Source organism: Trichoplusia ni, chromosome 6 (genome assembly GCF_003590095.1).
Source record: "Trichoplusia ni isolate ovarian cell line Hi5 chromosome 6, tn1, whole genome shotgun sequence".
NCBI lineage: Eukaryota > Metazoa > Arthropoda > Insecta > Lepidoptera > Noctuidae > Trichoplusia > Trichoplusia ni.
Window position 1 is genome coordinate 3,277,018 of NC_039483.1, and position 12,554 is coordinate 3,289,571.

A 12,554-nucleotide genomic window follows, 5' to 3' on the forward strand; every position below is an offset into this window, starting at 1 on the left:
GTAGAGGCTATGACGAGTAGACCAATTATTTGATCAAGTTCCTTCTTAGACCCAATTTGATAAAAGATACAGATGCTGAAAAACTGCTGTTCCAATGTCGTTTATAACAAGGTCATACAAAAAGCCAAAAACCGACTGTCGAATATAAATCTTAATCTACCCAAAACTTCTATAAGCAGACAAAAAAAAACTATCAAATTGAGAATTTCTAATTCTCTTTTTAGATGATACACATAAAAAATCCACCATTTTGTCTAAACAAACCAAGTCACACATCCCACTTGCTTCATATTACCCGACGTAGGTAGTAAACATTTTATAAGTAATTCCAATTTAGTCATAGCTCAATATAATCTTGATACAAGATCAAGTGCTTCTCGAGGCCGTCTGCGCTCCACATCCGGTTGGTCCGAGATTCAAACCCGTTTCATTAGGTATCTCTTTTGTTTTGCTCTAGAATCTTCTATTAAGTTCTTATTATTGGCTGCTTTATTTTGCTTGACTGTGGTGGAGGTTTTGTTTTTGTGTTGGCTTTGTTAGATCGGTACTTTATTTTGTAAAGGATGTGGTTCAAATCAGTTCAGTGGTTTAGGCGTGAGAGGGAGTCAGATAGACAGATAAACTTTCGCATTTATAATATTAGTATGGATATGATTAAAAGGTGCTTTCAGGAGCCTACAAAAGCTACTTTAAGTAATATTACTTATCTATTGTTCTGTCAACTTCACAAAATTACTTTAGGACATGGTGGTAGACCCTCTGGACCTTTCAATTTAAACCCCAAAAAGCGACCGTCCAAAAACACGTATCAAATACAGAAGGCTATCGGTTTTAAGCTACCTTAAATTTCCTTTATAGGTTTTGTAACTTAAAGGGGAATCCAGTTATTATATTCCTCTATAATAATATTATAGAGGAACCAATATCAAATAAATTAATTTAACATTATCATTCTATCTTAATTCAAAAACCTACTCAATGCAAACATAATTAACATAAAAACCTAAGCATTTACATACATTATTATAACATATTGGAAACATATAAAGTTTTCAAGGACACCAATAAATAAATACAAACATGTATTACTAGCTGTTGCCCGCGACTTCGTCCACGTGGTTCGAATATCTTGAACCCTTGAAAATAATTTTCCCCGTTTTTTTCACATTTTCCATTGTATCTTCGCTATTATTAGTCGCAGCGTGATGTTATGTAGCCTATACCTTCCTTGATAAATGGCCTATTCAACACAAAAAGATTTTTTTAATTCGAACCAGTAGTCTCAGAGATTAGCGCGTACAAACAAACAAACTCTTCAGCTTTATATATATTAGTATAGATTAAACTTTTTTTAATAATTCTCAAGATATGTCAAGTGGAGTTTTTATTTCACAATCCAAACCCTTATATGGAAAATGTATGTTAGAATAAAAAAACTTGAAACTATGAGATATCCCGAGAAGGACATTATTTAATAATGATAATTAAATACGTTGGTATATAGTATGTGCAATTCCACGCGCATATTCGCGATGTGCCAAACAAGGACAACGGCTGTTTCCGTGTTGAATCACTTGTTGTGTGGGTTAAGTTATAAACGATTGATGTAAAATCTGCTAAACCTTGTTTTAAGTGAAATAAAAATAGTACCACACTAAAAAAAGCGTGGTGTTGCGGGGCCCGGAGGTTTCAGATATATTCGAATGCTATTTCCGAAAAAACTAGTTTGAGCTGAGTAAAATCCAAAAAAGTCTGAAGCAAAGTACAACGTAACTTTTTGGCTACACAGATAACTCAATTTCTTCAAAAACCTTTGAAGTTGTAGCAGTTTAAATTTTGAAATTGTGAACTTGGTAGCAATGACATAAATAACAAAAACAGATTTAATCATCGTAAAACTGTATTTAATCTACAGGATACACACAAATTGAATTGCTAGTTTCGATTTTTATTTATAAATTAACCTTCAGTCTTATCGCTACCGCTTCCGCTGTCGCTCATGACTAACACTCCACAATCAGGCACGCATACACAAATGCAAACTGACTCACGGTGACCTTGAAATAGACCAGTCTAATAGTTTTAGCCAATCAGTAGTCAGGACACGCTCACACACCATCCTTTGTTTATCACGCCTTCGTCACGCCATTTTCTATAAACCGACCTTTTTGTTACAAACTTATGTGAAAATGTATTTTTTTTCGACACTTTTATAATGGAAACTAAATCTGCTTTACGCGACGTATGGAGAGTTCGATTCTCGTGTAGAATCTAGATAAGTATTTGTGTGATCCACGAATGCTTGCTCTGAGTCTGGGTGAATTTATATGTGACTTGAATATTATTTTTTGATAAACTGACAGTCGCTTTTTTAAGGAGAAGGAAAGGAAGTATCATGTATTTAAAAACAGCCAAATGGCTGTTGTCTCTTTGACATTGTTATCAATTGCCACGATTGTCTGTCTGTTGTTCATGAAAATTTAAGGTCTCATGGACAAAACCGCAAGGCAGAACTAGTTTTTAAAATTATAATTGAAGTCTCATTATCAACAATTGGCAGAATAAATTGGCCATTGTTGGATGTGTATAATTTTGTACGGAGAAACGATTATTTTAGAAAATTGTTTTCATTGTTTATTTAATTTCGTTATAAAATTTATCGTTTTGGCATTGAAGAATCGGTTTTATTTATAGTAATATTAGCTTTTGTTCGCGAGTCCGACCGCTGCAAATCGAAATTGATACCATGGGAACATAAAATTGGAATAAAAATATCCTGGATATAAACTAGGTATCAGTCTACAATATTTCATCTTAATTCGTTCAATGGTTTTTGCGTGAAAGAGGAAAGAATCCATCCATATCCAAAACAAAATTTCGCGTTTATTATTATAGTAGTAGGATCATATCAAAGGAGATTTAAAACTAGATTCATTGAATACTGTTTCGATTCACAAAGAGCGTCCTTGTAAGTCCGAATAGATACCCAATGAATGGGCTAGAATGACCCCCGACTTTATAAGTCGCCTATAACTGTATAAGTTCCCACGGGAACATCAAAAACTACAAACACGTTTCTAGGAATCCTTGAGACTGGGTGTTAAATGTCAGCCATCTTGCTTTGCATATGTTTAGATTGAAATGCACAAAAACGATACATGAGAACAATTAGGCGATAGCTTAATACTACGAGATCGTTCTGACGTCGGTCGGAGATCATTCTCGCTTTCAAACCACATTAGCTACTGCGATTTACTTGGAAGCGAATCTAATGTATAATTATTTTTTTATTATTCCACGCCATGGGAGTTCAACGGCATCCATTAATTACGATATTAACATGTGAAGGTTCTGCTTCAGTTATCCACCTTACTTCGAAGTTAAAATACTTTGGTAAAGGAAATTGCAACATACGAATCGTTTCTTTTTTATTTGACTTGCCATTTTCTTATTTTAATATGAAGAGCAGTAATGAGGTGGAAAAATTGTTATCTATTAGAATGTTGTAATTTTAAAACGATTTGTTTTAGATATTTGTGTGTGTGTGTGTTTTAATGAGCGTAAAAAGAAAGTTTGAAGATTAATATTATGGCGAGAGTTTTTAATAATTATTTCGATGACTTTGCAAAAATTGTATTCTTTATAGAAAGTTAAGTTTATGTATTGATATAGCTGTAGAATAGCTTATATAACAGTTAGTTTTGATTAAATCAACTGGTTGATAATATCTCATGGTATTTCATCATCTCAATGTGATTTAGGTCAATTGTCATTTTTTTATACACAATTGAAACTATACACATTACTTAGAGAACCTACTAGCAAAAAATAAATTAATTCAAAAAATCAATAATCAAAATCGTGAAAAAACTCGAATAACAGTAACCAAAGGTTGTCGGCCCCCAACGGATGCAATAGACAATGAGCACTTCTTATAGTCTATGCTAATACGCGCCATTTTATGATTGCAATTCAAATGCTGACGCGGTGTGATTTTTTTACGATAAACTTTTACGCTTCTGCGTAACGCTTACGTGAAAGTTACGGTTTATGGTAACGTATCCATGGTATATTTCATATGCGTGCATATCAGCATTAAATACTAATAAAATTATCGATTTTGAAGCAAACTTTATGATCTATCCTTTTTTTCTTTGGTAATAGATCTTTGACCTGTATTAGAGGACTTGTTAGTTGTTTTTCAAAGGAATATTAGATTCGTAACTACTCTTCGCCTTTGAGTTGGTGATTGTACCAACAGAGTCATAATTTATACTAATATATAAAGCTGAAGAGTTTAAAAAATATTTTTGCGTTGATTGGACCATTCATCGAGGAAGGTTTTAAGATATATATCATCACTCTGCGACTAATAGGAGCGAAGATACAATGATAATGTGGAAAAAACGGGGCAGATATAAATCATAACTTATATCTTCTAACCACGCGGACGAAGTCGCGGGCAACAGCTAGTAGTTTACAATGATAACCTAACATATTAAAAAATGAATAGAGAAATTGATCTCAATGTAAATGTAGGTAAAAATATAGGGTGTCTCTTAATAATTCTCTCTTTACACCGTTAAGTATAACACCGTTAAGCAACGATTCAATAATAAAATAGAGAATATTAAAGGCATTGTAAGTATTGTAACACACTTGTCTTAACCTCATAACAAATTAATTCACAATAGACTCGAAATGTCTTCAAAAAGTCTACATATAATATTAAATTATTAATTAAAATACTCATTTTGATTTCCAATTCTGTAGCCTGAAGGTCCCGTTCTAGACCTCTCCAAGATTACAGATGCCATCTCAAAACAACAGTTAAATATAACCGGTTCGGTCGTCCACAATCATTTTAATACAAACCCCTCGGTTAAATAGCGGCCGACAGTTTTAATCTTACTGAAGTTATTTTGATTTAGTACGTTTGATGCATGTTATAACGAAACGGGCTGAATGAATTTTGATGGAATTTTGTAGAGATGTAGTTGCTGGTTTAATTACAATAGTTTTCAATTAATTATATATTTCTTTAAATATAAATAAGAGGTGTACAAATCTCATACAAATAAATGATTGCGGATGACCATTTTCAGTTATAACATACATACATTTTGCATGTGATTGTATGAATTACTTGCGCTCGTCATCAGAGTAATGTTGTTTTTAGGCTGAACGGAAGTCATCACGCCTTAGAAATGGCTAGACTGTAATGAAGGTTGAGTCTAGGTAGAGCCTAGGTTGAAATTGCTTACAAAAAATAATTAAAATTGACTTGTAGAAGTAAAAAGCTTTTGTTGTTTATTATACAAATATCGCCTCGCGGTTTTGCCTGTGTAGATCTAGTTCCCGTGGGAATATTTTGATAAAATATATCTCATATACTCGCTGATACTGCAGCTTATTTTTGAAACCGGAAGCTCTACAAAGACACATTCTTTTTATTTGGTAATACCTAACTGATATTCAAGAAATCTGCAAGATTATAAGTAAGTGTTTCGGTAACTACAAAGTATATAAGACGAAAAATATAACTCAAATCTATTTTTCCGTATTCGATCTTCTGTTGACCTACTCAAATCGGTCTAACTCTTGTGACTCGATCAAGACAATAACAGACAGATTTGTCACAAAAATGAGTCCGAGAGACGAATGATAGTTATGACAGTTAATTATACTTTCTTTCTACATAGCCGGTACTATATACATATCTCTATCGACCTTTCTTTTTTGTTTAGCCATTACTGTCCCACTTCTGGTCATAGGTCTCCCTTGAATTTTTCCACTCTGTGTACTGCTTTTTAAATCCATTTTCGTAGAGTCATCTCATTCATCATCATCATAATCATCATTCCCCTATCATTTTATTTGGGGTCCTCGTAACATGTCTGCTTCTCCCATACCTTTTATCCGGCCATCTCATACAAAAACTATTATTTATTCCTCGATCAAAATTCCAAGATCAGTTGTATACAACAGTGTGGACTAGTCTTAACTTACAAAGCAAGTTTCCACGAGTGCTAATCATAAAACGATGTCGTTTTTGCAAATTGACATTGCTTTCGTCTGCAAATTGCAATCCGAGATGACAACAAATAGGATATTTCGTATCCAGTGCAGGAATTTTATAATTAGTGTATTCGTTTGAAACCTGAGTATATAAGTTTAGAAGGCAAATTATTAGTCTTTCTTAGTTTTTAAATGGTTGGTCCTTTAGAAAGAGATTCAGTTTTTGGGGTTCAGTTCTATTGTTGAGATTTTTTCTGTTTTTTGAAAAGAAGAAATACTCGGAATTTTTAAATGATACTTTGTTGTTCGTGTGTATGTTTGTTACCCCTTTCCGCTTAAACGGCTTGACCGATTTCGATGAAACTTGGTGTGAGGAGAGCTGATATCTTGGAATTTATCCGACTCCTTTTAAGGAGGGTAGTATTTCTGTAGCTATAACCGAACAAAGGTTCAGGAACGACTATCTAAAATAATAAAATAACTAATTTATCGAATTTCATTAGCCTACAAATAAATTTAAATAAAATTCTTGCATACCAGTGACCTTGTAAACGCCATGTTTTAAATAATGACTTACTCTCAAGAGACTATAGAATTACCATCTACAATTACCTTAGTTCAAGAGACATGTTCTAAACTACATGGTACAGTACTTTATTATAATTATAAAGGTGATATTGGACAAAACGGTGCGTATGTTTGTACGTCGTCACTCTTTAAAGCCAAAAATTTTACGCGGAGTGCATATTAAATTTAGTAAATCATTTTTGTAAAAAAAAAACGGTCCACAGTCTTAAGTCAACCTCAAAAGTCAAAATTAAAAAAAAACTCATCTAGAAACAAAAAACAAATCACGAACACTAAACAAGTCAAAAGCCAGACAATCCAATTAAAAACGGAAATAAACTTAGAGCAGATAATTATATTATTATGGAAGCATTGACCCTATCAACGAAACAACTATTATTCGCAATAAACACTTCATATCTATATGAAAAATACATTGAAATCGTAATTCGGCCCTTGGCCCACGAACGATGCTGTTTGTGTATCTATAAGAGAGTAAGGGTGGAGTGCAAGTGACAGCGAGTTGAAAGAGAATTATTTTTATTTGAGACGGGATTATTTTACTAGAAGATTGTTATTTTAATGTTTTTTTTTTATGAAGCTATAATGTTTTAAATGTATGTTTAATTAAAGAAGTTGACTACAAATAGAATTAAAAAATACACTGACCCTCATGATGTTTTCTATTGATGATAATAAAAAAATCATTCATAAGAAAAATTCAAATCAAAATAGATATTTTCTCATGAGAAATACAGCAAACACATAGCTACTGCCTTATATTGTTATCTATTCTATGAATAATAAGCAAAATTATTCTTAAGAAATAATAATCTCAAAATATACTTAATTTCCCATTAGAAACTCAATAAAAAATCTGTTTTAATACTGATATATCTAAAATAGCTATACAGCTAACAAACAACAAAAGTATCACAATACAAAGTAAAATAGCAATCTAGCAAACATGAATACAGTAATTATTCTACTATATTAATATACCTAGTCGTAAGTGGGTATAATTAATACGACTCAAGTTAACGCGATCATTATCTCCGTACGACAGCGGCGTGATTACGAATTAACGCCGATCTCTTCAATCTAAATAACCTTAACAGTTATGTACGGTACTTGTCTTTTTATATTATGTATTATATTGGCCTGATATTTTGACATGTGTCAACGTTGACTTTGACGTTTTGTTGTGTCAATAATGATTATAGTGTGTCAATAATGATATATTATTTATTCAAGGCTATGGGTATGTTTGAGGTATTTTGAGAGATATTGTGAAGAAATACTAAAAATAAAATCTAAAAAAGAAATTTTGCGAGCCACTACACAATGTTCCTAGTAATTACTCACTAAATACATATTGTCATATGCCGATTAGATATAAGTTACTGATGTTGATAATAAGTTATGTTTTATGTGTATATGAGTAGGGTAATTGGTTTTTACCGTTCTATTCTATTCAATAAATAAATAAATAATTGCCAAAATGTTCTCTTATAAATTCGAAGAGTTCTACCGTGTGTAAAATTAATTCTCCGCTGTCATGTCACAGTGTAACCCCACCCAACTCCAGTCACTGTTATCTCCAGCAATAAATAAATACATTAATTAATATTCGATAATTATTTACTACAGACGAAAACACCATAAATTGTCGACGGTTCGACGACTTTTCGGTCGCGAAAGTTTTGCTAGAAAAGTTGCATTAGCAGTTACATACCAGGCGTAATGCACTTTCAACGTAATTTACTACTTTATGATTAAAGCGAGATTTTTATATAAGATCCGTCTTTCAAACGCATTATATTTTATGTAAAATAAATGGTCTTTAAAACCCGCTGGTCTGCTTAATGTTGTTGACCCCTGGTTTGTCTTCGTACATGTTTTGCGCTGTTTGTTTTAAACAAGGTCTATTATTGTTTTTAATTGTTTTTGTCCTAGTAAGGGACAATGGCCTCTTCTCATACTCTCTCGTTCCTTTCTAGCTCACAGTGCCCGTTAACAGGCTGTTAGGGGTCGATTTATTTGCGTTTAATATGATTATAAATAGTTTTTAAATCTAGTTTTATTGGAGTAATAATTTGTCTCAATTTTTTGTGATAAAAAAATCTAATAAACCTTTTTCGTATTATTCCAGGTCTAGAACGGGTGGCGGAGGAGTTGATGGGTCGAAGAAAATGGAAACTATATCAGGACGCATTAATTCCAAAACGGGGGGAGGGCGAAAGGTCGAGCGACGAGGAATCAGTGCAGACGGACCCCCCACCGGCCCTCAAGATAAAGACCATCGAGCAGATCAACGAGGACGAAGGGAAAGAGGAACGGAGAGAGGAGGAGCGGAGGCGGCCGGAGACCATCCTGGAGTCGTTGATCAAGAGGCCGGCGACGCAGCCGAAGGTGGAGGTGCAGGAGGAGCCGGCGGACTGGAAGCCGCAGGACAAGTGCTACTTCTGTACGGATGGGGAGCCGGGCGGAGAGGCTAGGCCGGGAGCTGCTGCTGTGAGTATTACTTAGCTTTTTGTTTTTATTAATAACTAGCTTTTCGCCCGCGGCTTCGTCCGCGTCGAGGTCGGTTATATCGCGTTTCCAAGAGAACTCTTCAAAAGACCGGGACAAAAACCATCCTATGCTCTATCTCAAGGTCAACTCTATCTCTGTACCAAATTTCATTAAAATCAGTTCAGTGGCTTAGACATGAAAGCGTAACCGACAGATAGCCATAGTTACTTTTACATTTATAATATTAGTAGGGATGACTGTTGTGAAGTGAGGAAGGAAGTTGGAATTTAAAGCCATAAGCCCGAAGACTTTTAGACTCAGAAGGTCAGAACATTTGTCATTTGTTTGTCTGCTAGCCAGTTACAAGATGTTGAGTAGAAATACGTGATATTTACTTAACATACTTACTATTTAGATTTGAGTTAATTCCTGTATTATTTTAGACTTTTCGAATGACGCTTTGCAAAGCACTTGATACCTCATAGACTATACAATTGCCTTTAATATTTTCAAGGTATTTGAAGAGTGGAACTACATGAATTGCTATAAGTAAAGAACATTCGGTTTTAGTACCATGTTACCAATATTTTTGAATAGGCTATTTTACAAGTGAAAAATCTAATAAAAATAATCTAGATGCAAAATAGTGTAGTGAAAGTAACACTAAGCATTTCTTCTGTCTAACCAGCCGAATACGCAGACTAATATAACTTATCCCTTTAAAATTCAAAACACAACCGACTCTCATCAACAAGATTTGCCATCAACCTCTTCAAATAAAATGGCACTTAAAATAAAATCGAAGATAATAAAAATAAGAAAACAATACGGGTTTCCTGTGACAACACGTCCGGTGTTCATATAACCCACCACGGCATCTTAAAAGAAAAACTTTAGAGATGAGAAAGCAGGACAGCGGACAGCATGTATCTTGCTATCTCGCTTATACAAATCCTGTTATATCACGTTCATCGTGGTACGTGGTTAGGAACAGGTATATTTGTGTACGATCCCGTTGTCCTATAGACTGGATAGCATGCACCTGTACCTAGATAATAGGCCATTGCTACACAAATGGAATATTGGGATTTGCGGCTTTCAATTTTAGGATGTGTTACGACGGTGTCTCTTCTTGTATTGTGTATATTATTATTTGCGTCTATAATAATTAAGTAAGTGGTTTGTCTTTATGTTGTATCAAAGTGTTCGGATATTTGTTTTTTTGTTCGTTCAGGACAAAAAACTCTTATCTTGAACATCGAAGATCATAATCAAAAGTTTTTATTTCAAGTAGGCTGTCTTCCAGAATTTCAAAATGTCTTATTCTGTACTCCAGGTGTATTAGTCTTATTGAACTAAAAATAGATAGTTATGATACAGAAATGAATTTATTTACGATTAAGGACACCATATCGGTCAAAATTCGAAGATTTGTAGGTGCTATGGGTAAGTGCCCCCTCCGTTCATACCGTTTTTACGTTTTAGGAACGGAGCCACAATCTTTCTTTTAACACACAACCGCCTTAATAAACCTTACCTTTAATAAACAATTTAATATCAATAATTAAAACAGAACCGTCTAGTAACACAGTTTGTAAGTGAGTTAGGGCATACCACTACAATAACACACGCCATATACTAGATTGGACACGCGCTGACCAGATGCTGTACTTATATGTTATATACTTGTATATATGTATGTATGTAATGTACAGATAGCTACAGAAAGCGTACAAGCAAGTGTGGAAGTTTTATTCATACCGATGGATTGTCAAATCAAGGCTTGGCTAGCTTTTTGAATTTATTTGCGTATTAAAATAAGTAACAATAGATTTAAAAAATCTGATCTGATCTGTTTTTGATGTCTCTCCATTCAATTGTTTCAAAATTGGTCCAGCCGTTTTTTGCAGTTGTAAATTGCATTGTCATCGGGTTTGAAACTACTCTGAAAATTTCAGGCTTCTAGCTTATCGGGAAGTGCCTCAAAATTGAGTTACAAACATCCAACCGGAACGACAAACAAACAAACAAGAAAGTGAGTGTATAAAACATGGGAAAATAATTAACCAGCAACACAATAAAAAAAAGACTCCTAAAGTTAAGAATATAATCTTCGTTTCGCGAGCGGTTTCACAAACATTCAAGTCAGATGCACAAAGATACCCAGACTTAGGACAAGCATTCGTGGATCATATAAATGCTTTTATTAAGCCTTTTTGTCCCACTTCTGGGCAAAGACCTCTCTTCAATTTCCACTCACTCCTATTTCTTCTTCTGGCTTCTGTCTGTGACATAGAAAAATCGATGTTTAGTACGTTCTTACTGTTAAGCGCAACTCATTGAGCATGATTGTGTAAGTATTGATCTGCTTGTGTCACCGACTTTTGTTGCCGACTGTACTCTATGTAATTGGTGTACTGTACATGTAATACCTCGTAATGTAATTATCGCGTAAGATTGAGATACAAAAATCTACTGAGCCAATTTTAATGAATTTTATGGGACGAAATGACAAGCTATTTGACGTTAAATAGAAAAATAGTTAAGAAAGTCGGTTCATCTAGCCCTACCACCTTCTTTTTTGAAGTTAGTTGAGAAATAAGGATTTTCGGACTGTGGACTGGTTTGGAAGAGTTAAGTTATTTATGAAAGGGTGTATGGTTGTTATTTTTTTTAAGTTACAGTTAAGTGTTTTCAAGTATAGCTGATAGGATTGTAGGACGTTTTCTCTTGTTTTTTGCACAACAACTTTGTGGTGTAACTGAGTTTTGAGATCATTTTTTTTCAGTTGATCATTGTTGATATGGGCAAAATCCTAGAGGGAAAATGATCAAATTGACTAGTAAAAAAACCTTAGGGAAAAGGTTTTTTTTAATATATCAATGCTAGTCACACCTAATTATATGTACATATATACTACTTTATTGAATTCCAACGTGATTCAAAATGATGAGATCTTAGCTTCAAGCCGTGAGTCATTCTTAGAGTTGATGATGAATATCCGGTCAGTCATTTATATTACATTAAACCACAGATAAAATTATATAGAATAATCCTGATTGATATTTGTCTCGTAGAGCATGCGTAAGCGACTCCGGCTGGTAATGACAAGGGCAGAACCAGGGCCCCGATTCTGCTATTTACAATGGCCGATGAATGAATGGAAATTGGATTAAATTTTCACTATTCGTACTATTCTAAGCACGAGAGAGCTTATCTTTTTAAGTAAGATAGTGTTATTTGTGGAAAGGAGAGCCTCTCTTTCCCGTAATCTATACTAATATATAAAGCTGAAGAGTTTGTTTGTTTGTTTGAACGCGCTAATCTCAGGAACTACTGGTCCAAATTCTTTTTGTGTTGAATAGACCATTCATCGAGGAAGGCTTTAGGCTATAAACCATCACGCTGCGACTAATAGGAGCGAAGATACAATAATGGAAAATGTCAAAAAAACA

General features: G+C 34.0%; 1 protein-coding gene across 2 annotated transcripts in view; it reads left to right on the forward strand.

The window, feature by feature from the left end:
• LOC113494979 (mushroom body large-type Kenyon cell-specific protein 1) overlaps positions 1–12,554 on the forward strand; it is a 172,826-nt gene that overhangs the window by 121,432 nt on the left and 38,840 nt on the right. For both annotated transcript variants that reach the window (XM_026873531.1, XM_026873532.1), the window contains one exon: positions 8,738–9,099. In XM_026873531.1, coding sequence (XP_026729332.1) covers positions 8,738–9,099 — 362 coding nt within the window. The remainder of the gene's footprint in view (positions 1–8,737; positions 9,100–12,554) is intronic.